The sequence below is a fragment of the Acanthopagrus latus genome, chromosome 4, assembly GCF_904848185.1.
Source record: "Acanthopagrus latus isolate v.2019 chromosome 4, fAcaLat1.1, whole genome shotgun sequence".
Taxonomy (NCBI): domain Eukaryota; kingdom Metazoa; phylum Chordata; class Actinopteri; order Spariformes; family Sparidae; genus Acanthopagrus; species Acanthopagrus latus.
In genome coordinates this window covers 31,969,120-31,996,311 of record NC_051042.1, presented here as the reverse complement: position 1 = coordinate 31,996,311, position 27,192 = coordinate 31,969,120, and the positions used below count along the sequence as shown (strand labels likewise).

Genomic DNA, 27,192 nt, shown 5'->3' with positions numbered 1-27,192 from the left:
CATTTCAATTTCTATTTAATCTTGTGACACATTGTGCTTAAGGTCGGGTAAGATTTAGACACAAAAACCTCTTGGTTAGGGTCAAAGATCATGTTTTGGTATAAAAAATATAATTTTTTTGTGAACACGAACATGGCCAGAAATTGTCCTGGGGTTTCCTATATAAAAAAAAATAAAATAAAATAAAAATCCAGTGGTGTGACACTTACAAATGTCTCAAACTGTGGTTAGTGCCTCCGCCTTCTGATATAAAAAGACAGGTCATCACGTGATATGATTTCCATATTGTGGAGATTTCAATATGGCTGGTAGGGATACATGTGGAAACAAGAACATAGCCACGACTGAGCAGAGTAAATTCATGTTTTCAACATGACACCACACAGCAGCTTCACTGCCTTTACATTGGCAAGGCAGATAAATATCTCATCTATAACTGTAACTCAGCTATAACCCATAACTATGAAAGGTAAGCTCTTCTCCTGAGCACCAAAGACATTACCTTCTGATCGAAGGTCGTCCTTTTCCATTTTCATGAAGCACACCGAGCTTATGTCCCCATTTGGTGTAATTAGAACAGTGCTTCATGCCTCCCTGGTAAATGTTTTCATTCTGAATGCTTGATATGGGCCACGTGTACACCAGAGAGCCACCTTTAACGCAGGATATGGCATTAGATAGTCAAATGAAGCAGCTCGTGTAACATCAAAGTGCCGTAACCTTCAAAATGATGGAAACGCTCAATGGGAGGCACTCGTTCCATGCTGGCAGGCGGGGCAATTACTGCGCTCCACTGTGGGGGGATGAAAGGTGCAACCTGGCACAAATAACACTTAAAAACTTCCCGTCTCCTGGCTGAGCTAAACGTGATTGAAGAAACTCTCGCAGTTAACCGGTCTGAATACAGAACGGGTTGTGAGGCATTGACTGACAGATAAAACTCAAGTTGGGAGTTGGTAACTGAGAAGTTGAGGGCCAGAAAGAACCTTTCAGTTCTGCTGCGTACGGTGTTATCAGACAAGTTATGAAAGCCGATTTTTCCCTTTCAAACTGCTGTTGCGGTGCTCTATTGAGCAAGACAAACAAGCCCACAGCCGTCATATTGACCAGCAGTATGAAGGTGATGCACACTTTTATTCTAAAGATAAAAACTAATCCTGTTCATTCCCCGTATACCAGAGGTTAAAGCCGTATTCATTGATTTTTTCTAGTATGTCTCTCATTTTTTTGTTTTGTCTTGTCTCCTCCAACTCCGGAGGAAAATATCCCCGGCTCTTTACCAGCTCAGCACTGCACTATGTTCACCAGCTAGTCCCTTTATCTGTCTGTTGTATATTTCAGAGTTGTTGTTTTTTACCTGCACCGAAAAACATCTGCTAGCTCCCTCCTGCTGGAAACACAGCTAATAGGAGCAGTGAGAGTGAAGCCGAACAGTAAAGCTGCCGGCTGTAAAAACCAAAACTGAAAGATGCTGTAAAGCTCCGTAAAGCTGAGTGGAGCTGCAGAGATGGACGATAATTCTCCACTGGATCATCGTTACGAGCGATGCTTTTCACATAGCAATTTGACTTATTGTTAATAGAAAGATTATTGATTGGGGCAGCTTCTAAAAAACGAACGAGGCAAGGAAAAAAAAAGGATGATATTAGCAGCAGCAGCCACGTCCGTCTCTCTGGACACTCCCGTGCTGAAGACCTAATAGAATTACTCGTCCATTTTCGGTGGAAGCATTGTGAAGATTAATGACAGGAATTAAGTCTATAGCCATGTCATACTTCAGCTCTTTAAGTTCCTGTGAATATAAAAATTGGCCATGGGGAATAACATTATCACATCAGCTGCTAATCTCACCTGCTCATTGCTGCTGTCTGACAGCCATTATTGTGGCTGGGCGGCCATTGTTCTTCTTTAAAGGAAGCTGTGATTGCACCGACTCTAGCCTGTGCCGCTCCCTCATTTTTATAAACTCCCTCCTTTTCTTTCCTGGTATTAATGTAGCGCAATATTATTTTGGTGGAATGGTTAAGCGTGTCATTTATTCATTACCTGGCCAATCCCCGGCAGGCTGAACCTCCGAGCCGTCAGGCGTACCCCGCAAGCCGAAGCCTGTAATAAGGTTTTAAGAGTCTGTCATTAATAATGCGGCGCTGACAGGACGCAAGGCTGATCTATCCTGGTATGTGGGTATGTGGGCCGCCATCATTAGGCGGGATGGCTGGCAAGGCGATTGACTCGCTCCTCTCCCTCCTCAGTGAGCAATTGGCTGTTGCCTTTTAGCTTTCAGCTGCTGTGAGTCTCCTACAGGTCTGTCAATCATCCGAGTGACAGCTCATCTTCCTGGTAGCCCGTGTCATCCCCACTCTGTTGTTCACTTAAGGCCGCCGTGGACAGCTCGCTATTAGATTGATGCACAGGACAGATTAATGGGTTAAGTGGCGTGAAGATGCTTCCAGATGCGCAGACAAGGAGCTCAATCTGATGTTCGAGCCCCGCTGGGACGCAACACTTCAAGTGCACTTTATTTGGTCTCACAGAGCGTAGATCTATACGGTATAGAAATCAGTAAAAGGGCCAAAATACCCTTTAGATGATAATGTGATTTACAAGCTTTTTTCCTCTGCTTATTATCTCCGGAATCTGAAACTTTAAGTAATACAGTCATCAGCCAACTTTCCATTACAGTACCATTAAACCCAAGCAGAAGATGAAAGTGCAATCAGACCACATGATTAAAAGAGCATCAGTCAAACCTTAAACGGCGGAAAACCGCATGGAAGACATGACAAGAAAATTATATGCATGTTTTATTTTATAGTCTCATTCACTGCTGCTGCTGCTACATTAGTATTGTATTCAAGTCAATGGGAAATGCCTGGAGAAAAACACTTAAACTCATCATATCTACGCTGTATGACTTCTGATTAAGACGTGGCTCCAGACAATGGAAGACCACAATTCAAAGACGAGGTCAATCACTGATTTCTTCTTTATATCGACACAGAAATCAGTGGGAGCTGCGATATTTGTTCATCATATCATCAGCCCAGTCAGTCAATCATTTAGGGGGGCAAAAAATAAAAGATAAAACAAAGATCAGTGGTTAAGCTACTCTCGAGGCCATACTGGCACCAAGATGCTCACAAACCAGCCCCAACCTACATAGAAACGTAGGCAAACACTCTGTATATCTACACGGAACGTCCAACTACTTGGATAATAAAGAAATGCTTCTTCAGGGGATAAACAGAGGAAACCCTGCAGGCGTCCGGCTGTTTGGAAGGTGAGCAACACTGGTATAAATAAGGACGGCCCTGATGCAGGCCGCCTCGTTGACTGGTGACTTTTGTGGTCGATCAACTGTGCTGAAGAATAAAACACAATTTCCCTCGACTAGAATGAAACAGGGAAGCAAAGAAATCTCAACAGGGGTCCAAACAGGCTAAAGTTAATGGCTGGATGAGGTCTGCAGTGTGAGTGTGAGTCCAACCCGGGTGCCGTTCCCCGCCTCTCTTAAGCCTTCATCACACCCTGATTGTCCGGGAGGGGGGAGCGGCCCCAGCTGCCTCCACTCATTAATTAGGGGTCAGTCTCCAGCATCCTGCACACAGGTGATCTGAATCCACTGCAGTCAGTCCAGTGAGCGCGTCTTACGCGACGTAGCTACACTCTGAAGTGTGTTCTTTCAGTTTCTGGAGGCATTTCTTCATCAGAAGTCATACAATGTGTAGATATGTTGGGTTTTACTGGTTTTGTGTTTTCTTTATTCATCTCCCATTGTGTTCAACACTGCTGGCCCCGAAGCCAGATTCTTTTATTTTCATGGTTCCTTTTCTGTGTACCAGGAAGTTATGTTGTAAATCGATCCTGTTAAGCCTCAGTTTACAGTCACAAATCCTTCTCTGAGTGTTAGCATTAAACTGAGTGGTGTGTTTATGGGTAACCAGCCTAAATCTCCAATATCACAAAAGCTGATCTTATTTCTTGTTGAAATGTAAAACAGAAACCGAGCGGGACACTTTGTCCCCTCAACCCACACGAGTGTAAAAGGAAACATCTCTGCTCAGCGCCCGTGCATGTGTACTCAAATGCAGACGGAGGCATTCAATAATGAATTTTTAAAAAATGGTCCCATGAGGCTCAATGATTCATTGAACCTTGGTGAATAATGGAAGGAAAACATTGGTGGATGGCTGAGACGGCTACGAGCACAAACGCATTGAGTCCCCCCCCCATCATGAAGCGCATTTAAAAACACTTGAGCATCTATAAATACAGTAACAGTGGAGTTTGTAAAAAATATCCACCACAAAGACACACGAGCATCATAGAAATTTCATTCAGATATGACTAATTTGTTTTTCACAGATACACTTTGAAGGAGATGATATTTTCTGCCTGGAATATGTTCAGTGGCTTTTTTTTTTTTTTTTCCTGTTTCTGTTTTTTTTTTCTGTTTCTGGAGGAAGTTGTCTGGCAGTGGTGAGGACGACGGTGGGCGGTGGAAGGTTCGGTTTTGGCTACCGATAACACTCTGGTCAAAGTTCAACGAAAATTGTGGGCTTTTTTTCCTTCACACAAAAAAGAAAATCAAAAAAAAAAGCCAAAATTGATTCTCTGTTGCAGAATAGTTGTGTGTAAATTGATTTTTTCTCTTGGAGATGTGGTCCTGAGAGATAATTTGTGGTTGATGCATTCTTTAAATTTCAAGACGTAGGGGGTATTTAAATGAACATTTATAAATAAAAAGCAGCCTTTCCATGATATGAATGACTGACCTCGCTTTGTGAATAATTATACTGTGAGAGGCTGGCAGAGCGTCTCAAGTCTTCCCACTTCTCTCATCCGTTTTATTTCGCTGTCATATTTGGGTCACATATTGTTCTGTTGCACTCCGCTGGTGTTCTGTTTCTTTACGTCTTGTTTTTTCTCTCTCTCTCTCTCTCTTCTTTCTTATTATCTGCGTGTCTGTCGCTCTCTCTGCCCCTTGGTGTCATTTCTTTCTCCTTCACTCTGCTCTCCATATCTCTTTTTTCCTTCTGTCTTTCTTTCTTGTTTACACCCCCACGCCCCCCCGTGCAGCCCACCAGGGTTTTTTCTGACGACTGTCCTGGTTGTCGACGTTGCGCAAACTGAAGAGCTGGTACATTTGTTATAAGTCCATTGTCAGCCACTGAGCAAGGCGCTGAGTTCAAAGTGAGCCCCATTCAATAACACAGATCTCCCATAGAGCCGGAGCTCTCGCAACGCACCGCCGGCCAGACTCCCGCTCGGCCGGAGCCCTCATCAGTCGAACCTGCTTTTCATGCAACATCAGAGCTGTCAGTCGATCAAGCCGCGGAGGGGTAGAAGCCGGCCAAGTTCTTGCAGCACAATCTCATAGCACAACAGAACAAAACAAGACAACAAGACAGTTTCATAAAAGGCAAGCAGCCACAGCAGGGGGGAAGAGGCAGGACGACTTTCACTTTTATTTTTTTTTGTAGGCAGTTCACTGATGCTGTGAGTGCAATGATGAAATAAGCTTAAAGTTTTAGGTCAGCGGCATCAAACAGCCGGCGGCGCAACAACAGTGTCGGAGAGGCTACATACTTCTAACCTAAGATGATTGGGCATGCCGCTGAAGTGTACACTTTCTGCAGCACACAGTAACACAAGCTGAGGCTCAGCTGCCCAGCAGAGCCGCGGTCCTCCTCTGTTCATCAGCAGCTTCTCTGGGGCTGTGGAGAAACTTCGTCCTCTGAACGTGTCCACCGTCGTCAGGCTGCGATGTCTGATGCGGTGCGAAGTGTAGTTCTGTGAAGAAGTGCTGAAAGTGCAACCTGCATGCATTTTTATTGTATTTCATAATTATTTCCATGACTCGAGGTCAGGTCAGCCAGCTGTGCAGCAATGACTATGTTGTATTAAATGTACATAGATGGATGATAATAAGAGGAGTTGAGTTTTCGTCTTGTGCAAACCACTGTAAAGTTGCAGCTCTTGATATTCCCTATTTGACTCTGAGGCACTTAAGCCATTGTCTCCTTGTAGCAACTTATTTTACAGTAGAGTGCATACTCAATTTTGTAGTAGCTCGCGCCACTTTCAGCAAATCAGCCCACTCATGAGTGTGACAACAGCTGCTGCTGGCTGGTTGCCTTCACCCCTCACGGCCCGACTCACAGCTTCTGCACATTAACAATTGAACTGCTCACAATTGTAAAGGGAAGCCAGTATGTAGTGTGTAGATGATCTGGACACGGCGATGAGATGATCCTGTGAGAGAGTCGCCAATTCACGACTGGTTCAGGAAACAGGAACTTGTCTCCGAACAGCCGGCGAGCAGAGAGAGTTTTGGCGCAGGACGCTGCTGCAGAACAAGTTGATGGTGAGGTTAACTGATTTACATCTTGGAGCAAATAAGATTTTAATCTTTAGCCACTTTTTTTTTATCTCTGCCTTTATGTAAAATACACAAGTGTGGGAGGATAGTATTAAATGTTAATTTAAAAGTTAAGTGAATGCATTAAAAAGGAATAACTCTTAATTAGCATAACACAAGGAGCACAGATCATGTACAAAAAGAAGTACTGACTCAGGGTATAAACGCTCTCTTAGTTTTAACTAACCTGATCCAAGTTCTATGTTTATAATTCATCATCAAATAGGTCGACTGAACTTTCAACACTTCTACTGCAGCAGTTTGTTGAAAGATTTAATGTGGAGGCAACACGGAGGCCTTCACATTATCCATCAGTTCCAGATACTGGACACGTCGTACTCTGTGTGGGAGTGTCCTCGCAGAGTCGTTAAGGACACGTGTGAGCTCTGAGTTTCAGAGTCATTAGGGCTACCTGTGGGTCGTTGATCCAACCGGCCTACGCGTGGGTTGATAGGACAAGGTGAGCCCAGGTGTGAATGGTTGTCAGGGGAGGGAACTCAGTGCAGTTTTGTAGGTGGGTGTTGAGTAACGTCGTAGGCCACCTGCTCTGTTCAGAGACGGTCGTTCATCTGTCTTCTCTGGCCAAGAGTCTTGACCTGAGGAGTTGGCTCTCCTGTGTGCACATTTTACAATCAAAATGTTCAGTTTTTTTTGACAGGGAATAAGTATTTCCGTGGCAAAAACTCAGTTTGGCTGATAGCTGGAACAGTCACTAGATTTTTTTATTTATGCGGTGGAGAGGTTGTTCACTACTCCAGTAAATAGGACGGATTCAAAATAGGATTTAGCAGGACTTCAATAGGACTCCGCTCCAACTCTCACCTCTTTTAAATCAAGGCTGAAGACCTTTCTGTTCGCCACGGCTTTTCAGTAAAGTAATTTCAACACTTTGACCTGCACTGTGACTTCTATTCTGTAGTCTTGTCTCTTTTAAACCTTTTCTATCTTTAGCTTACCTTCCTACTAAAGGTTTTCTTTCTTGATGTCTTCCTACTTGTTTTTAATGAATTTTAAATGCAATTTAAATGTCATTTTTATGCGCCTGTAAAGCACTTTGAGTTGCCTTGTGTCTGAACTGCGCTAAACAAATAAGCTCGCCTTGCCTCAGCAGCAGGAGATGAACTAGTCCGCTCAGCTCACTGAAGCTTTTTTTTTTTTTGCGAGATTGTCACGAACAAACAATCGTCCATGTGTGCTGTCGGCTGCAGCGTGAAGTAGCGACTGAGGGCGACTTCCTGCAGCTTGTGTGTTACAGACGCTCTCCTGTGGTGATCAGAGGGTGATCTGCTGATGGATCTTATTTATAATTTATTATCATTTTATTATAACATTGAGATGTTGGTTGGCACCCCACAGCCAATCAGAGTCAAGTATCACTGCATCAAATCTATTGAAGTTAAATTGCTCGTATCAAGTTTTGCTCAAATCTTTTGTGATACAGTCGCCAGTTGTCATTTCTGAGACATTCAATAAATTGTTTTTGTAGCTGGCCAGTCCACCTCGCTCTTCCTCCACACCTCCTACGTAAAAACCCTCCATCGACTGTACTCAATGCAAATGAATTCTTCGTCCTTGGTTTGTGCTGACCTCGTGTATTCTTTGGATGAGCAATATGCAAATATGAAAACTAAATAAATAAAAGAAACTGATTCAGAAGAGAGCTCCTCTATTAATGTGAAGGGTCTTTTAAGTTTTCATTTCACTCTCTGCGCTTTTCATCTCGTGTCGCTCTTTTGACCTTTTGGCGGGCCTGAGGTTTAAGGAAACGTTGCTCTTAATAACATGAGGCGTTGATTAATATGGAGGACGACTGCGGGCTTTGAGGTGCTTGTCGGCCTCTTTGCGTGCGTGTCTGTCACTTTAAGAAACGTGATCAATTGCTCGTCACTAATTGGATTACAAGAATAATTGAATATTTGGTTTCGCAATTACGCTGCACTCTGCTGGATGCATACAAACAAGCCTTGTGTTTTTGTTCACACACATGTTGTGTTTAAAGCTTGTTCCATGTCGGGTCAGTCTGCAGTTATTTACCAACCACCAACAGCTGGATCGGCCTCAGTCACTGCATGCAGCCGTTCCATCGTCTCAGTGACGCTGCAGGGATTCACAGACTGACCTGCATGTAGGCTTACCAGTGGTGAGCCATCAGTTGATTGAGCTAACAGACTGGAGCAGAGGGACAGATGTTGGTGTTTTGGATGACCTTGCAGATTGCGGATGCAAGCTCATCAGCTCTGGAGGAGGAATATGTGGGCAGAGCCAGGAGCTTCTGGAGGGATAAACACCTCGAGTCCCTGGATTCTGCTGTGATGAGAGAGCGCAGAGATTTAGTTTTTTAAAAGTGAATTTATCTTCATTTTTCTTCTGTGTATGAAAGACGAAATCCACGGTAATCCACCTTAATTCTCTCGTATTTGCCTGCTGAATGAAGGGAACATAAAGTTTTATTTTGTGATGGTCAGGAGAGAAGATGGTGAAAAAGAAAAGACACTGGAAGATATCAGAAACACCCGAGTCTGTGGTGAGTGTTGTCTTGGTCAGAGGAACATTAAACGAAACAGAAACACCCTCAGTTAGCTTACGGCTAATGTACAGTAAAGTATGTTGTTAATGTATAATGTTACAAGAAATAACCACGACTGACAAGAACGAATAACGTGATGTGAGCTTGTCGGCATTCGCTAGCTCATAGCTTCGAGCTAGGTGGGCGGGTATCAGTCCCCGGGCTTCGCTCAGCTTGCCACAGCTCCGCCCACACTCCACCTCTTCTTTGCCACAGTTTTGGTCGGGTGTCAGGTGGAGTCAAGCACCGCCGAGAAGACGCATGCTGAGCTTCAGAAACGGTTCCTGGGCGGCGTCACCGAGACTGTTTGTTACCGAGAAACAGTAATCGCTGTGTGTTACAGATGGCCAAAAAGCAGTTTCCCTCAGGTGGACACAGCCGACAGAAGGCCTGAAAGAATCTCACTGCGGGCGCCGAGCTCTTTCATTTACGCTCTTTCTGCCATTTTTCACTCAGCAGCTGGGTTAACGCTCTCTCTGCCTCGCTCTTTGTCTCCATCACTCTCTCTGCGTCCCTTCCTCCGTTACCTCTCACTCCCTCTGCCTCTTTTTCTCTGTGCTCTGTTGTCGTTCAGGCATTTTTTTGTTCCTTTCCATCACATCTGTCCCTCCTCTCACTCTCGCTCTCTCTCTCTCAATATATCAGTCTCCAGTTCCCTCTGCTCCCACGTCTCCTGCTTTGCTTCTTTCCTGTCTTTTTTCCTCATCTGATTTCACTCTTCTTTTTTATTCTTCACCCTGACAAGATATATGTTTGCCCTCCCCGCCCTCGCTGGCACGTGCACACACACATGCACCGATGCACACATCCTCCTCTCTTTTTCTGTCCATCTTATCTGGATCTCTACCAGCCCAGCAGTTCTGGCCCGTTGCCTGTTCTCCTCCGGGGAACACAGCTGAGCGCCGAGGAAAAAAGGAGGGATGCCTGATGCTCGTATATTCACAAACACATGCACACACTGTCATATAGCCACGCCACCTGAATTGTGCAGACTTGTATGTAAGCACTACTCAGATCTTGACTAAATTGTAATTCTCGCGGGTGCTTTTCCTGATGAATCGCAGTTTTTCCCTGTGCTGCAGCTGAAACTGCATTATTGTTCTTCTACGGTTTCGACACACTGGCCTTGCAGAAATTCAAGGCGTAAAGGTAAAAGAAGGCAGCGATGTGCCACATCTGTCCTCCAATAATCGTGACAGAGCGGACAGCTACCTTCTAAAGGTGACATTTTTTGAAAGATGAGCTGTTTGGCGGATCGCTGGCAGACAAATTCAGAGAGACCTTGACTTACATTGGCTGACAAGCGAGGCGCCGTGGAAAAGTTTTGACATTCTCTACCAGCAAATGAAGAGAGACTCTTCTGGTTGTGACAGAGCCTGTCACAGGGTGATGCGTTCCTTGTTTCACTGGATTTTTTTTTTTTTTTTTTTTAAATGTATGAACGCACGATAACCTAGTGAAGTAAAGGTGTGTTCAGCCAGAAAGAAAAGCCACTTCATATTTGAAATTGTCATCTGATGTGTCAGGGTGTTGCATTATACATGTGCTTATTTTAGTGTCGCAAATTCAACCACCAGACCACAAGCAGAAAATTTTGTGTTTCAGTTCGGCCTCTGACTGATCTCAGAACTCACCAAGAACACTTCTTCTCTTATTTCCTTCCAGTCTTTACCGTCTATCCTCTTGTCTCTATTTTTTTTTTTTTTTTGTTAAATGATTTTTTTTGGAGGTCTTTTTGTGCCTTTTCTCGACAGCGTCTGTACATTAGGTGCATGCAAACTCATGATCAAATTAAAGATCATGAACAGGGAAGTAATTTGTGCCTGTGGTTTATAAACCTCTGACTGTAGAATGATAACACAACGAGTGAAGCCGAACAAACAGTGTTTAACTCTGAGGTTGCATCTCTCGCCTTATATTTCACGCCCACCTCATCATTTCACATGCAGCCATCTCTCAAAGAGAGTGTGTTCGCCGGTGTGATGTATGCGCGAGGCACACACATCCTCACCGCACATTCTTCCTTCTGAAATGTCAGTGTATGTGTGGGGGAAGGCGTTTGCATAGTTTTTAGTTTGCGTGCATCGTTTATACGTCCAGCCCCTGCAGCTCCACACCGGAAGAACATCGTGTTTTCCATTCGCTGCTTTCGGTCACACTCAAGTGATGATGTCTTTAAATCACCGCGGTGGCAATTATTCCGCAAAAGCTACTCACAGTTGTTTGACTTTTGTCACAGCTAAATTACACTAAAGTCCTTCATTTATCATCTAATGTCGGTCGAAGTCGAAGCTTCGGGGGTAACGCCTTATTTAACAGCTCTGATTTATTCCTTTGTAATTTCATAGGACATTTTCTGGAAAGAATTGTTGGTACTGATGCTGATACAGTGAAAGTTGAGTCAGAGTTCAGTTGGTAAAGATGGTAATTTACTGCTTTTGTAAACAAGGACATCTGGCTATGTTTCTAATACTGATGGAGGCTCTTAGTCATCCAGGCCGCGGTGATACTAAGTGTTATATCGTAGGCAGCTGGACTTGTTCATATTCATCCAAGAGGCTTGTTCAGAACTGAAGAAGCCTCTTTGGAAAGGAGGTGAAACTTCTTAATATAATAGAGTCCAGTCCAGTTGCCTGCGATGAAGCACTTAGACCAATTACTGATGAGCTTGAGTTTAAATTGAGCTTTTCTCTGAGAGAAATACATTTTCTTTGCTGCATTTAGTAGCAACATTATGTGGTTCTTTACGGGAAGCGTCCAGGGGAATCATGAGGAGACCCAACAATAGACCTTGGAAATAATAATTTCCCATCAGAATGTGTAAATGCACCAAACCAATTAGTCACCACCAGGTATAAAAACACACACATGCAGTGCTGTCCTCCCAGATCCATTCAAACAGCCCTCTCTGTTTGAATTGGTCTTAATTGTTGCTGCTTATCAGACTCGCAGCGCTTAACAAGACATTACCACGGCTACAGCAGTCGTAGCAGGAAACCTGCCCACTATCAGGCACCTGAAGGGCACGCACTAACCTCGAGAGCGACGTGAACACACACAAACCCCACACAACTCTCACGTGCACCTGTTCACAAGGCACACACAAACACCAACGCACCTACACACACACACACACACACACACACATGCCAGCAGCGGCAGCAGTGGGCGGTCCCCGGCGAGGCAGAAACACACTAATGGATAATGACAGGGTTTGACAGCAGGAGAGTGAGCTGAGTCACTCTGGGTGCGCAGGCAATGAATAAAAGAACGGGAGTGCTGTCTGAATATCCCTCACTGACTGGATTTCCTTTGATACCATACTATTCCTGCCAGTCTCCCTTGGTAATCCTGCTCATTACACTGCGCTGTCCCTCTTTTGTGAGACTGGCAGCAGCAGCCAGTATGAGAGCAGAACAGGGACGGCCAAAAAAGCCGTCCTCGCAGGCCAGCCGGCACCGGAGAGAGGCTCTAACCAGCACTCTCGTCTGCCTCTTGATGAGCGCTTGAGCATTCAGCTTCCACTGTAGACCTCTCTTACTGTCATCGGCTGACATGCAAACACGAACTCGGTATCTCTTCAACATACCGAAGCAGCCTGTATTGTTCAGACTGTACAAAAAGCACCAGTGCTGCCGGTGTGTATGTGATGTTCTTGTTGAAGGATGCTACGGGCCGGCGCTGTTTTCTGCTCCTGCGTTATCCGCTAATAGGAAGATTCATTCTTTTCACACTGGAAGCTGCAGTGACTCCATACTGTTTGGCGAGAGCGACCAATTAAAAAGTTCTTTGAAAGCTGCCAGTCACATCATCCCACTGCTTTTTTTTTTTTTTTTTTTGATGGCGGTTAGCGCTGTTTGACGGGCACTCTTTCAGATAAAAATGTCGTGCTGTTTTACTTCTTGCATCAGCTGATAACGGGAAGATTGGCTGTCTGAGCAGATCACGGTGAAAGCTGCCAGTCATATCAGCCTATTGTCTTTGGATGCATCTGCCCCACTGAGTCGGGTCCAATTATAGCCATCATCAAGCCCCAGCTCTGGCCAGCATTGGCTTGTTGTTCACAAGACCACCGTTTGGCCAAAATCATCATTTATATTGCTCCGGTCTGTTCGCCTCAGACACAAACAACTCTGACAAAAGGCCAGATGTCTAGTTTGTCTGATTAATCCACTACTTCTTTAGCCAGTCGACTTGTGAAATCTGCTCCAGGAATCTCCCAAATGTTTTTTATTTGTTTTTTTTACCCCCCCACACCCACATTCCAGTCGGACACATTAAATGTTGAGCCCTCCGTCAGTGTCACATTGACACGTAAATGCTATTCCAATTATTCTGCGCCCTCTCTGCTCGCTGTCAAATTACCAGCACTGGGAGCGGGACATGGCGCTCGCTGCACCTCTCTGGCATTTTCCCTGACAGGGAGAAGAAAGGAGTCTGAGATAGCAGAACGAGGGAGGGCTCGGGGGCTCAATGAGCACTTTAAATGCTGAAGCCAGGTAATCAGACAGAGTCAGTGAGACCAGGAGAAGACGACTGGGATCGAAGACGTTTTGCTACGGATGGTTTTCAGCTGATTTTCCAGGCAAGACTGTAGTTTATGAATACCTGACCAGGTGCTACAGACGGCCATGAAATAAAATACAGAAAATGCTTGCAAACTGAGTTTATGCTCCGTAATGAACAGCTGGTTTTTTGTTTTTTTGTTTTTTTTTTCAACACAGCAGGCAGGAATATACAGAGGCTCAGGTGAGGTGAGGTGCATGTTGGTGGAGAGGAAGAATCCTGAAACATGAGACATAAAAACATCCAGGAGCTTTTTAATGATCAGCAGAGATTCGGATCTGTTAAAGGAGCACTTGGTAGTTTTGGGGGAAGACATTTCAATCAGAAGAGAATGGTTTTTGGATTTTTAATGCCAGAACAAAAGGCATAAACAAACTGATCATACTTTGTTTACATGTGGCGGACCCTGCCATCGTTTCTAGCTCTGAAACAGTGTTCTGTGGACCATAGCAGCTTATGGAAAAATGTGTTTGTATTATTACCTCATTAATTTTGCAAGTGGGTGAATTTCTTCTGCAAAACTACACAACGCCCCTTTAAGTTTGCACAGTCAAGCTGCAGATTTTTGGATTGTTTTGGGTCATACTGGAGGTCTGTCCCAGAAAAGCTGCTTTTTTTCTTTTTGTTCAGGTGCACGTCGATTATTTTGCTTTGTTTTTTTTTTGTTTTCCGCACAATAGGCAGAGCAATGAGCCGGCAGTCGGCAGCTAAAAAAAAAAAGAAGAAAAAATCCAAACTGTGTTCCTTAAATGACACCTCGGCTCTGGGGACCTTGGGGCAACAGCCACCTGACGTGTATACGAGTTATTTCAGGCATAAGAGTGTGTCAGTCAGCGAGACAGCCCTTTGCAGCAGTCAACCACACACACACACACACACACACACACACACACACACACACACACACACACACACACCTCTCATTAGCACAGAGCTGTACAGGGGTTGAGTAAGTGCTGCTCTGTTCAGATGTTCACACACACTTCACTGCCTGTCAGAGCGCAGAGTGCTGTGGGACGAGAGGCTTCTTTAAAAAGTGTCTAAGAAGGAAACTTTTACTGTCATTATTCCCGTGCAGAGCTGATAGAGAGAAACCTTCCACAGTCACAGCAGTTGAAATGGTTCAGGTGTTTGCAGCCGTCTTGTTATGTTTCTTCCTTGCTGCTCTTTTTATTGTTGTTGTTGTTGTTTTATTATTATAATTATTATTATGAAGAATGTAGCCGGGGAGTAACGCAGCAGGGGGGGCCGAAGATGAGGGCAGGAGGAAATTATAGGTTGGAGACTGAGGTCCAGAGGTGATGCGTTGGAGAGGAGAGGAGTGGATGGGGAGCGAGGAGATAAGAAGACACTCCAGGGGTAGGCCGGAGTAAAAAAAAAAAAAAAAAAAGACCAGCATCTGGAGGGGGAGGGGGGAAGTGATAATGGAGGGAGTGTGTAGAGGATAACAGGGGCGAGACCAGAGGCGAGTGAGAAGAAAACAGGAAAGAGCTCAGGGCTAATCATGAAGGGCTGGAATGGTCTTGTTTGTGAGGACGTCGGAGCCCAGAGGTGAGCCAGCAGGCATGTTAAGAATGCATGGCTGCGAGGCCACTGACTGACAAGAGAGATGAAGTGGCTCGGAGGAGGGAACCCAAGGCGCCGGTACTGGTTCTGTAAGACTCATAATGTGCGTTCGCTTTTTCGACAGCTTGTCAGTCCGAGGTATTTACATTTGAGTGTCAAAGAGGCTTACGATTCACAACTACAGGCGTGTTTTTCTCTGAAGTGGATTAGTTTTCCTCTGGGATGGTTAAACGCCATTTAATAATAGCACAATGTGTGTAAGCCCACAGAACCGTTCATACTGGATTAAAGAACACTGAAATCTCCGCCTGTTGGCCATATTTACAAGGTAATGATCTGCTCTTCATCCTGCATGTTGAACCTCACCGAAACAAGAGAGCGAATTCCCCAATAACTCATTATTAAACCGCCGGGGAGCGTCAGGGTGGATCTCAACCACAGCTCCAGAACCCTTTTGTTTCTATCAAATCACAAGGTAATTTTGTAGATGTAGTTCACGTTCTCAAACTTCCAAAAAGGTGTCAACAGCTCAAAATCTGTACTGGGTCACGGTTCTGTATGTCTCTATAGAGTTTAAATTATGTGGCCAGTCACAGTGAAGCTAATCGTGTTTAAACAGAGCTTAAGCCCTCTTAGCAAAGAACTAATATTGGCCAGCATGGTTCAGTATTTTTTTTTTTCTTTTTTACTGAACTGTGTGTGAAGTCCCCAGAGATTCTCACAGACCTTAATTTAATCTGCTTCCTGTAAATTGTATAAAAAGTACAAATCTTACAGATCCCCTCCACACAATGTGCAAAATGTAAAAGCTGGCACCTGAACCTGTTGAATTTATACTCTGAACAACTCAAACTCAAACTCTTAGCTGCCATTAGCTGCTGCTAACAAACAACTAGCTGCCATTAGCTGCTGCTAACAAACAACTAGCTGCCATTAGCTGCTGCTAACAAACAACTAGCTGCCATTAGCTGCTGCTAACAAACAACTAGCTGCCATTAGCTGCTGCTAACAAACAACTAGCCGCCATTAGCTTGTAAGCTCGGTCAGCTGTGCAGCTATTAGCTGACTCTCTCTGGACTGGGAGATCAGTATTATTTGCTGTCGGACTGTTTCCTCCTGAGGTACAAAATGACTTGGGGCTAGCTGGTTAGCATGCTAATACATAGCCTCCTCTGACATGGCTTCAAAATGTCTGGGTTTTTTTCTGTTTTTGTGTTTATTGCACCTTTTAGGCATACATCAATATTTCCCACTGTGTGTCGGACATGCAGAATAGCGACTTCTTCCTCTCCCTTTTTGACAATTCCAGAATATATGAACATGCAAATATTCTTGACTTCTAAACTATTAGTGATGCCTCTTATTTTCAGCGAGCACTTTCAGCAATTAATGTGAAAACAGCCGTCCAGTGTCAAACTCTGCACGTGTGTCATTCAACACAGTGACGCTCCAATATTCAACTGCAGGAATGAGAAGAAAAACACATTTCTGACTAGAAGGGGGAGATTTTTTTTTTTCCTTACCATATTCTGCTGGAGACTGGATCCCCTGATTTTGACTCCATCCACTTGTGATTTTTTTGTTTTTTTGAGGAGGAGGAGGGATGCAATTTATTTTTCATCAACTTCCTTCCTGTCTTCCTCCTTTCAGTAACAGTCAGCTCTATTCTTGGTGTAAAAACTCTTTTAGCTTCAAATAAAACTCTTAATGAAATACAGGAACATGGCTCCATTGATTGCATTTGGCTCCAAAGTCATTTCAGTCCCTCCCCCTGCATGTCCACTCGCGTTGGACTGATGTGAACTGCAGGCCGGGGGGGGGGAGGACGCTGATGCTTAAGTATTCAGCCGTGGTCCCTGTGCTTTACTCACATGTCTGGACTCATCAGTCGCTGCTGTAATCAGGAGTGCTCTGACAGGAAAACAAGGGGTGTGTGGGAGAACGTGAAGCTAACTCAAATGAGAGGCCAGGGTAAACAGTGACAGGGCCAATTCCAGTTCCCAATCTCACCGCAAATAGAGGTGAACAGGGGAGCACGGAGACTTAACGAAGACATAGCGGCGTCTGATCACAGCTACCTCAGCGCAGCATACTGTACCAACAGGTCACCTTAAAAGGATTCGGCACCGACTTTAATCTAGAAGAAATACAAAAAAGAAAAGAAAAACTGGGGGAAGAGACTCAAAAGAGGTCATCAAACAACTCATTTAATCCCACCTCGAGCCAGAGCGCCAAGCACAGCACTGTGGGTACGCAATTATGTTTTAAATCATTTCATTTGTTTAAAACTCAGCAGCCCGTCCTCTTTTAAAAGCCATCAGGTCGCTCTGAGAATCAAAGATGGATAATGAAAACTGGAAACGAACACGATTCTCCTTCCAACTCCAGACCAGTGTGTGTTTTTTATTTTTTTGTTTTGTTTTGGGTTTTTTTTCAGTCACCACCACTTTTTAACAAATAATAATCTCTTTAACATTTATAAGATGCTAATGTTCTTTTTGAGATATAACAGAATTTTTTTGGGTGTTTGTTGGAGGAAATCCGGAGTTGTTTATTTAAATGAGGTGGGTTTTATTTCTGTCTCTCTGTTCAGGTAGACGTCGCCCTTGTTTCAGCACCAGCAGCTGTCCACGGTCCAACTGTGGAAACACTTTCCTCACACTTTGTTTAACCGGTATGTTCCTCCCAACTGAACAAACACGTGTTCAGTCTTTTTGGAGCTCTCGTCTGCTGTGTGTTTCTACATTTAGGATGTGAGCATGTAGGGAAGGTTTTTAATGAAGCAGACCGTCCTGTGTCCCGTATCAGCAGGAGGGACGGGTGGAAAAACAATTAACAGCGTGTTATGTTACCACGGAGGAGGTTATTGTGAGCAAATAAAATCAGATGGCACCACTTTTTGAAGGTCTCATCTAGTGTCTAGTCTCGGTCTCAGACCAGTCAAGACCACCACTGAAGGAATATCACGTGTTCGATACCTTCTGTACTTAACGATGGTTTCTATGGGAAAGACAAGAGTCACCTACAAAACCTAATGCTTGAATGCTTGAAAGGCGTGTTGGTATTTGTTGCTCGTGGAAAACAAAGAACAATTCCCACACATCACATGTTACATTTTACAGTTTGACAATAAACTTGTCTTGTCTAAAATGAAATCACTGCACTGTAACGGTAAACTTCACTGGAAATTTAAGAACTGCTAATAACCCCAACGATCTTTTTTTCTGCAAAACATATATGACGATACTGATATATCTGTGATGGGCCGATATCAGCTGATGATATTGACCAACCAATACAACAGTCAGGCTGTAATATATATGGCAGTAAAAGAAGTCAATGTTTGTCAATGAGTTTTCATTTGTCCTCCGTGAGTGTTGTCGTGAAAATGTGGATCAGATCAGTTTTTATTACGTGTTACGCCGATCTGTCTTAGTCTCGATACACCTCTGATCTTGGTCATAACTCGGTTTTGGTTTAGGCGGTCTTGACTACAACACGACGTGACTATATGGATGACTGTGTTTTAAACCTACAGATGATCGAAATGTGTGTTGCTTATAAATGAGGTCGCTGTTTATGGTGATGTATGGACGGTGGAAATTGTGCTGTAAAGGAGCCGCTGAGCACTCCCTTGGTAACCAGAGGCCTCATGTAAAGGATGGAAGGAAATACCCATTATTGATTTTTCTGATTGGCTGTAACAGAGTGAATAACGACTCAAAGAATGGCAGTGTCATCTGCATATATGAAGTACTTTGTGTAATGTGTTGTTTGGACTACTAGACTTCTTCGGACACGGTCGTCTATGCGCTGGTGATGACGGCGAAGGCGAGTTTGTTTCCAGTCCTCACTGCCTTTGGTCTGTTGCTTATGATAACTTATGATAGAAGACAGCTGAAATCAATGAAGAGGAGTCTGGAATGGTTACTGGGACTGTCTAGGTTTTTGCAGGAGTAATTGCACAAGTCAAGTCGAATCAAGTCAAGGCAATTTTTATTTTTATAGCCCAATATCACAAATCACAAATTTGCCTCAAGGGGCTTTTCAAGTGTTGACACCCCTCTAGCCTTACACCATCAGTTCAGATAAAGAAAAAAAACAACCTTTAATGGGAAAGAAATGTATGAAACCCCAAGACGACTGAGAGAGGAAGGGTTTCTCTTCCAGGGCAGACAGACGTGCAGCAAACTGGAAGTTATTTCGGGCACCTCTGGCTCCAGAAGTAAAAGTCTGAATCACTTTTCTCACAACGTTACATGACTCACAGTTGGAGCACTTCTACTGCAGGGTCAGCTTAAAAGACACAGTTATGGGAAGATGAGTAACTCCATTAGACAATATCTGGTACTTTAATGAAAGTAAGTCAAAGGTAGAAGATTGTTCATGAAAACTTTGTGGCGTGCTCTAACTATGTCCAGTTACTGAGGTTAAAATACTGCTGCCTGCATCACTAACAGCAGCTGGAGGCTGAACTGTTGAGAGCACTAAAATCACTTCACCTTTAAATTCTGGTGTAATTGTGGGTGCTGTGTCGGCACTGCTCTGATTCATGTATACAAGGCCAACGGCTAGTGACTTGAGTATTTAGAGAAAAAAAACAGGAAATGGAGATACAGAAAGGGGAAAAACATCCTCCCACTTCACATCCATCACTCAGCTTGCACACTGAGAACAGCACTGGCTGAAATGTTGAATCCAATCGCCAGGATAAACTGTGGCAACGCTCGTTTCTGCAACACTCGGAAATGTTTCTTACTGGAAAAGATCGGTGTTATGGCCAGAAATTGTTCTGAGGTTTCATTAAAAAATAATCCAGTGGTGTCAAATGTTGAAACACAATTTCTGACCACAGTATGACATGTTAAACTACGTTTTGCATGTGAAAACAAGTCAGTATCGGCTTAGTCATGACATGGAGGTATTAATATGTTCAAGGCAAATTAATTGGGACCTGAATGGGCAATATGATCATATTGTCGTAGCTAAAGTTTTAACTACATGTCAGTGTTTTAACCTAAAAGTTATTGCCAAATCTTTAACACAGTCTACATCTTTCTGTTTCAAACCAAAGTTCATGTAGTTTTTTTCAGAACTGCAGCTTTCTTCACAGTGTGTCTGTCCTCTTTTTCCCTTTTGAAAAGTTGACTCAGTGCTCAGGCTACAGATACATGAGAGCACATCGCTCCTCTCATGTCATCATCAGCCCTGTTGAATCCTCTCCTTCATGTAGCCGTGCCTGTGCAGGCTCCAGGACAGCGTTTAGCCGCTCGGCCTGCAGACTTCTTGACCAGTGTGAACTCGTCTCAGACGAACTTTACAAAATCCTCCTGTCACTGTTTGGATCTTTTGAACCTCCCACAGCTCCACCACTGTCATCAGTGAGGGAGCGGTTCACAAAGAGAGTGCTGCTGCGTCTCACTCGCCGCCTAGGTCAAGAGCTCTGCAGCATCTAAATAAGACGCGTGCCAATTAAAAGCCTCCTGCACCTCGTCTCGGCCGAGATAATTCACTTAACCCCTGGGCTCGGGGCTGACAGGTAGCATTTGTTTACACATCCCTTCTCGTGCAAGCTGCCAGGCCTCGTCCTCTACACGATATTAGAGCGTGCCGCCTCCCACTACAGCCCAACACACAGCTTCTCCGACTCTCTGTTTCCATGGAAATCTGCCCTAGGAAGTCTGTGCATCTCCTAACCTTGAAAGTACCCCAAGTAAGATCGACTCGGAGAATATATTGTTGTCAAAATGAATTGTCATAACGGTAATCAGTGCCACATTTGATTCCCCCCCTTTCAGCAGCTTCCTATCTGAGTGGTTCATTATTTCCCCTCCTGCTGTGCTCATTGGCCAGTGATACCAGCATGAGAGGGAGAATTTGAAGATTGTACAGAAAAAGAAGGCTGATATTGGAGCAAATTAAAACATGAGACAGATTAGAATAGCTACCTACTTCATCGCCCCACAGAGGCAGTTTCTCTTTATCTTTAAATGCACTTTGGCAATTTTTTTGTCTCTATATGGAGGGTGTTATCCCTAAGGCACTGAATGGTATGTCCTTTTTTGGATTGGGGAAAATCCCTTTGCCTTAAATTCATCATTTAAAGCAGCTCTATTCAGTAGAGCGTCTTTTTTTAGGTCTCAGAGCTGTCAAATGATCATTGTTGGAATCACCATTCACCATTTATATACGTAAAAACACATCGAAACCCAGTATATCTGTCACTCCATAATGTAGCATCCAACAGCCAATTCACAAATTCCTCCATAGGAGCGATGTTATGATGGAAGCGATGATGCACGAGCTGATCTGCTAAGCTGCCGCCTCGGAGCAGAGATACAAAGTGCTCCGAAAATAGTGCAAAGGTGTTAATGCAGCACCGCAGCCTCGCGTCATAAATAGTCCTGCACTGAGCTCACTTTCTGTCTCTCTGAATGTTGATGTAGTCTTTGTATGCTTAGCCCCGTGCTCCCGCCACGGACAATTATGAGCTGAACCATGTGTTATTTATTGTGCAGGGGCGGCTGATTTCATGTGGAGGTGGGGGGAGAATCAGAGGAATCTCATCTAATGAGAGAGCACATCCCCGACAATTTACGAGTCCTCCCGTCACCTGACCTTCACGAGGGGTCAGAGGTGGAAGGGGGGGGAGCCGGTACTTGGCATCGTGAACATCATGTAATTTATAGATTTCACTAATAACTCTATCCTGGCGTGCCCCCCTCCTAGGTGCAGTAAAAAAAGAAGAAAAAAAAAACGCCGCAAGGAGGTCAGGAGAATGTCACGATGGGGTTTAGGAGGCCTGCTCAAGAGCGAGGTTAATATACCCAGCTGCTTAGCAAAACCACAAAGTGACATCGTCCTTTGTCAGAGAAATTACCACATGTTTTTTTTTTTTAATTCACAGATAAAATGTGAATGCGGCGCTGATTTAAAACGAAATGTAATCACAGTTATTGTCTGCGCCTCGCACCCTCTTGTCTGTTTCTTTGACTTCACTCATGTCAGCCTCTCATAAATATACTGTGGCTTCATTAATCATAATGTAGCTTTAGAGGAGCATAGCCATGCGTGACCTTTATCAGCGTCTATTGATGAGCAGACAGAACTGCGGCAACATTGTCAGAAGGAGAAAAAAAAAGGAAAAAAACCTCCGCGACCGGTATCATAAATCTAAAGCCCGTAATTACCCTGTTCTCGATACAGACAACAAACAATACCGACTAATAAGGTGTAATTAGGACACGGAGCCAGAAACAGAAATGTCAGATGAATACAGAAGCCATCACCGTGCAAAGTGCAGCAATAATGAAACGGCTTTGTCATTTGGCCGGAGAGGAAGACATCTCAGCTCTGACACGCTCGAAACCTTTGTAGGTGGCATGTCTTCTGATGCCAGCCGCTCGCTCATGGCACTGTGCTCCATCAGTGAGCAGCGCTGGAGGTGTGGAGTGGGAAAAGCAGTGACACAGGACTTACACTGCCAGATACCTAGAGAAGTTAATGTTAAGTTGTTATAATTAACTTGCTGATAAGCTACAGTAGCACACACGTTGATCTAGATACAACCACAGCTGATGTGCAGTCCAACAAACTTCTTAACTTACCAAAGTAAAAACATCCCATTACAAGTAAAAAAAATCTGCATTTAAGCTGCAACGAAAGGAATGGTAGAAAAGTATTATCAGCAAAATGAACAAAACAAGCCCACAGGAAAAAAACACACACACCCCATCCCCCCCGTCAGCAGTTCTGCTCAGCTCAGCTCCACAAAGACTTACAGTGTGTTTTAGTGAAATGTTTTGGTGTTCGGGCCCAAAACTCCACTATTGTTTCTGTTCACGCTGAGGTTTAGTACATTAACTCAACGTGAGCACAACAGTAATAATGTCCCCGTGACATATAACGATGCACAAGCACCAGATGCGGTGCACCTAGCGCTTGTAGCAGGAGTCTAATTTACAACACTGGTCTGCAGGAGGCAGTCACATGGTCCATGCAGCTGATTTCAGAATACAAAAGGGTCTGAAAGCCAACTGTACTTTACCTGCCAAGCACCAGGAAGACAAAGTTAGAGAGTTACAGGGGATACAGAAGAGGATTATTGCAGCTAAAGAGCCAGGAAATTCCCTCAGGAGTCAGTGGAGATCAAATCAGAGTTCAAACAGGTGAAGTGTCCAGAAACACAACTTCAAATTAATGTTAATGATGCACATATATGCTGGATGTCACAACCAATAAATATATCACATATACTTAAAAGGTGGTGATATCAACACTCCACAGGTGGTAAAACTAATCACTGCAGGTTTAAAGTGTTTAGTAAAACTCCAGTCAGAATACTGTCTCTGAACATTAACCTTTTCCATACTAATTCCTCCTGATGTGAGTCTGGTTATGGGATGATGGTCTCAGCAGGAGGGATCTGTTCCTCAGTGTCCTGGTAGTTAGTTTTCACTTGCAGGGCATCATAACTGATTGGATTAAAGACGTGCGAGTGAGTCATTCTTGGCCAAACCTTCGCTTTGAGTCGTGAACACCTAAGAAATTCTTAACTCCTCCGGCTCTTCTCTCACAACACAAGCCAGTCATCAGATGATGATGATAAACAGACATTTCAGAGGCTCCTGCGTTTGGTCTTTTAAAGGGCACGCCTTCAATCCCGAACCACTGATTGCTCACCCATCACCTCCTCTTCCTCCTCCCCGGCAGCTGCTCTCTCTCTGGCCCGGGCCTGGAGGATATCTGCACCAACTGAAACATCGTTTTTATCTCCTACCACAACAAGTTAAAACATCAATGGAGCAGAGCTTAGCGCCTAATACCTCTGTTCTCCAGCGCTTTTCCTCTGATAAACCACGCCGGCATGCCAGAGCCGTGTGTTCCCACACAGAGTCAAGTGGAGGAGGAGCGTGTGTGCAGAGTGCAGGTGTGGGTGGTGTGTTGGGTAGAAAGGGGAGTGCAGCTGGTTGGGGTCACAGTGGCTCAGTGTGCTGAATGACTAATGAAAGGTTTATGGTGGCGCAGCACGACTGCCTGGCCTGAATTGTGGGTTGGAGGAGGACACGCCTTGTCTGGCTTCCAGCAGCCTCCTGGCCTGTCTCTGGTTAAAACCAGGCATTTAACAAGTTCTCCCAGAACAGAGGGGCCACAATGCTTCACTTAACAAGCTCATTATTTCACATTGTTTTCGTCCTTTTGCTCCTCCTCGGCGGCGGTGGCAGGGAAAAAGGGTGTTTGATGTGTGTCTCTGTTAGAGAGTTGTACAAGGGTCTTTGAGAGGGAAGGATGATAATGGATCCGCTAATGATGTGGCCCTCGCTTATGTGGATCCTTGCAGTAATGCGGGGTCGTCAGCATGAATATTCAGAGGCTCCGTCTCCGAGAGGGAGAGAGAGAGAGAGTTGGACGCTCAAGGTTACTTTAGAGGGCAACGGAGGACAAGACTCAGGAGCCGGTTCTGCTTTTAAAACCGCTTCCACCATCAAGCAGCGTTACAGTGAAATACCTGAGAATCGGAGCAGAAACTTGGCGCAGGACCTCTTTTGATCCGAGCGGTGGATTTTTACATTTGGATGAGTTCGCTGAAAGCCTTTTGGAAAGCTGCTAAAAGATGATCGTTTGACATTTAATGTCTGTGGGTGAAAACAACTTCAGCGTTATTGGTTTGTTGTTCTCTTCCCATTACAGCATCCCCCCACCGGTGCGTTTATCCCGAACCCTTCCATTAGTGCCGCAGAAAATCTTATTTATGAAGGCTACAGATTACAGCAACAACAAACCTGCACACGGTACGAAATTACACCTTGGGAGAATTATTCACTTTTCGATTATTAAAACAAATTATTTTGACAAACATTTTCGCCCTCCTCTGCAGCTCTCTATGTCTTTATATGTGTGGAATAACCAGGATGAATTTTTCTGCATCACACAGATGAAACCTCAGTCGGCCCAATTTATCACAGTTTCACCGCGCAGCAGTAAAAATCAATAGCATAGTTATACTGAGTGGAATTGACTGAGTGTGAAATTGCAATCAAACAGCAACTATTACCCTCACCCAAATAGATACTACAGAGATAAATGATGTTTACAAATCCCCCTGAAATTCAGTTTACATTGTTATATTACTTGTTTCAGTTATAGTGTATTATGAAAAAAATGTTCCACTCATGAAATGTAATTTTGGCTCCTTACTTGAGAGAAGCGGCGCATTTCTCAGAGCTACCTCCACAAACATTTAGATTTTTAAAGCCGAGATTTATCTAATGGGATCAGAGCCGCGTCTGATTCATTTTCAGAACGGCTTTAACAAGACACCTTTGTCACAAATCTAATTTAACCTTGCCGCACTTTATTTCCCCCCCTGCTCCCGTCTGAGAGTCTCTCCCTCTGAAGAAAACAAAAGGTCAAATATACAAGAAATTAAATGCGTGTCAAACCTGGATTCTGTCGGCGGCGGAGAGTGCGGCAGAATTGACATCAACAGCAGCTGTGACAAACTCCTACCAGCGTCCCAGACACAACACCTCTTCCAAGGAACCAATTAAACCTTTGGAGATTTCAATTACCACCTTAATGGGGCTTTCAAGATCAATAACTGTGTATTTTGACAAGATGGTCAGGGCTACAAGGGGCCCCGCGCCGCTCCATCAGCTCAGAACAGCAGACACTGAAAAGACCGTTGCTATTGTTGCGCATGGATGTGCTTCCCAGGCGATGGCATCTGTGCGTGTCGTGATAAATATTCATGCCCTTCACATGCGCCAATGTAAACTGATATCGAAGTTGCACATCCTACATAAGCTATCATTAGGGTTAAGAGATCAAATAGCACAGCGGCACCCAAACAAGATTAGAAAATGTCACACGCCACATCCTTTTTCTTCTTTTTTTTTCCTCTCTTTCTCCTCCTCTGCCTCCTTCTCCTTCTCCTCCAGTGTCTCGTTCAGAAGAATAAAGACAAGTAAAGATTCAACACACAGAGCCAGACAGCGACGCCGGGCTTTCCGGTGCATACTAATCTGAAACAACATCGCATCTAGCCAACGCATTTTATCCCATCCCCACCGAGGCGTGTTTAAGTGTGTGATGGGGATCTGCAGATCTCATCACTTAGGGAAGGTTGTGGCCTGCATCTGCAGCCCTGCTGCCGCCGCCGCCGCCACCCCCCCGTCCTCGTGCAGGTTCCCATCACTTCCACCCTCAAATTGGAAGTGACAGACCACTCAGGCAGAGGTGTCTTCGCTCCCCCCATCAGCAGCCATGCAGCCCCACTCAGAGCTGTCAGCCTGATTATATATCAGCAGGACGGGGGGACCTAAGGAAAGGAGATGTCCAGCTGGAGACAGACCACTAAACACGTCGTCTGTCCTGCTGCCGCACATCTGCCAATACACGCACCACCTGTCCCAAAGGCTGCCACAAAACCAATCTGTGTCTCCATCACTCCGCTGTTTTCCTCTGGAAATTCAACAAATGGCATCTTTCTCTTTCTCTTTGTCTGTCTGTCTGTCTGCCTGCCTGTCCTCCCTCTGGTCTGCAAACTACATCCCTTTCAAACTTTTATTGATTCTTTCTTTCTTCCTTCCTTCCTTCCTTTCTTTCTTTCTTTTCTCCTGTACTGTTGTCCTCCTCCGTCTCATCCTCCCAGTGCTCGCTACAGGGAGTGCAACTCATTTACCAACTTTTCATGCCTGTGGCAGCTCATTACACACAAAGAGCTACCTGTCCTCCCTCTGCAGACTTGTTGATCAGCTGTGTTTTTTTTTTTTGTTGCTGACGATCAAACGTAGACATGCTAAGTGATAGGAAGCGTTAAATTATTGCAGCCTCTGATGCGTCGGAGGCTCCTAACTCTCCACCTCAAGGATGGCAAAACACATGTTGTTTACTTAAGTGCTCATTTCCTCCTCTCTTTTCTCTTCCCTCTCCCCAGGCGTGAAGCTCGGAAGCACTCCACGGCAGTCCAGAGAGGTACGTATTTACTCCAATTCTCCCAAAACACAGATACACTGGTTGCCTGCAAATGTTTCCTACCGCTAAGAAGTGATTGTCAGTCTTGTAGCTCTCA

The 27,192-nt window shown here is 44.5% G+C and overlaps 1 protein-coding gene and 1 long non-coding RNA gene across 6 annotated transcripts in view; one reads left to right on the top strand and one right to left on the bottom strand.

The window, feature by feature from the left end:
* LOC119018753 (carbohydrate sulfotransferase 8-like) overlaps positions 1-27,192 on the top strand; it is a 181,766-nt gene that overhangs the window by 148,389 nt on the left and 6,185 nt on the right. For 2 of the 5 annotated variants that reach the window (XM_037096668.1, XM_037096667.1), the window contains exons 3-4: positions 17,713-17,793; positions 27,058-27,095. In XM_037096668.1, the coding sequence (XP_036952563.1) occupies positions 17,713-17,793; positions 27,058-27,095 (119 nt within the window). Of the gene's footprint in view, positions 1-6,329; positions 6,368-17,712; positions 17,794-27,057; positions 27,096-27,192 lie in introns of those variants that run through there. The other 3 variants (XM_037096670.1, XM_037096669.1, XM_037096671.1) reach the window with 2 other exon arrangements.
* LOC119018754 lies at positions 5,445-6,786 on the bottom strand. Its single transcript, XR_005074840.1, has 2 exons — positions 6,609-6,786; positions 5,445-6,349 (listed from the first exon to the last, which is right to left on the bottom strand). It is a non-coding gene; the product is annotated as an uncharacterized LOC119018754 (long non-coding RNA).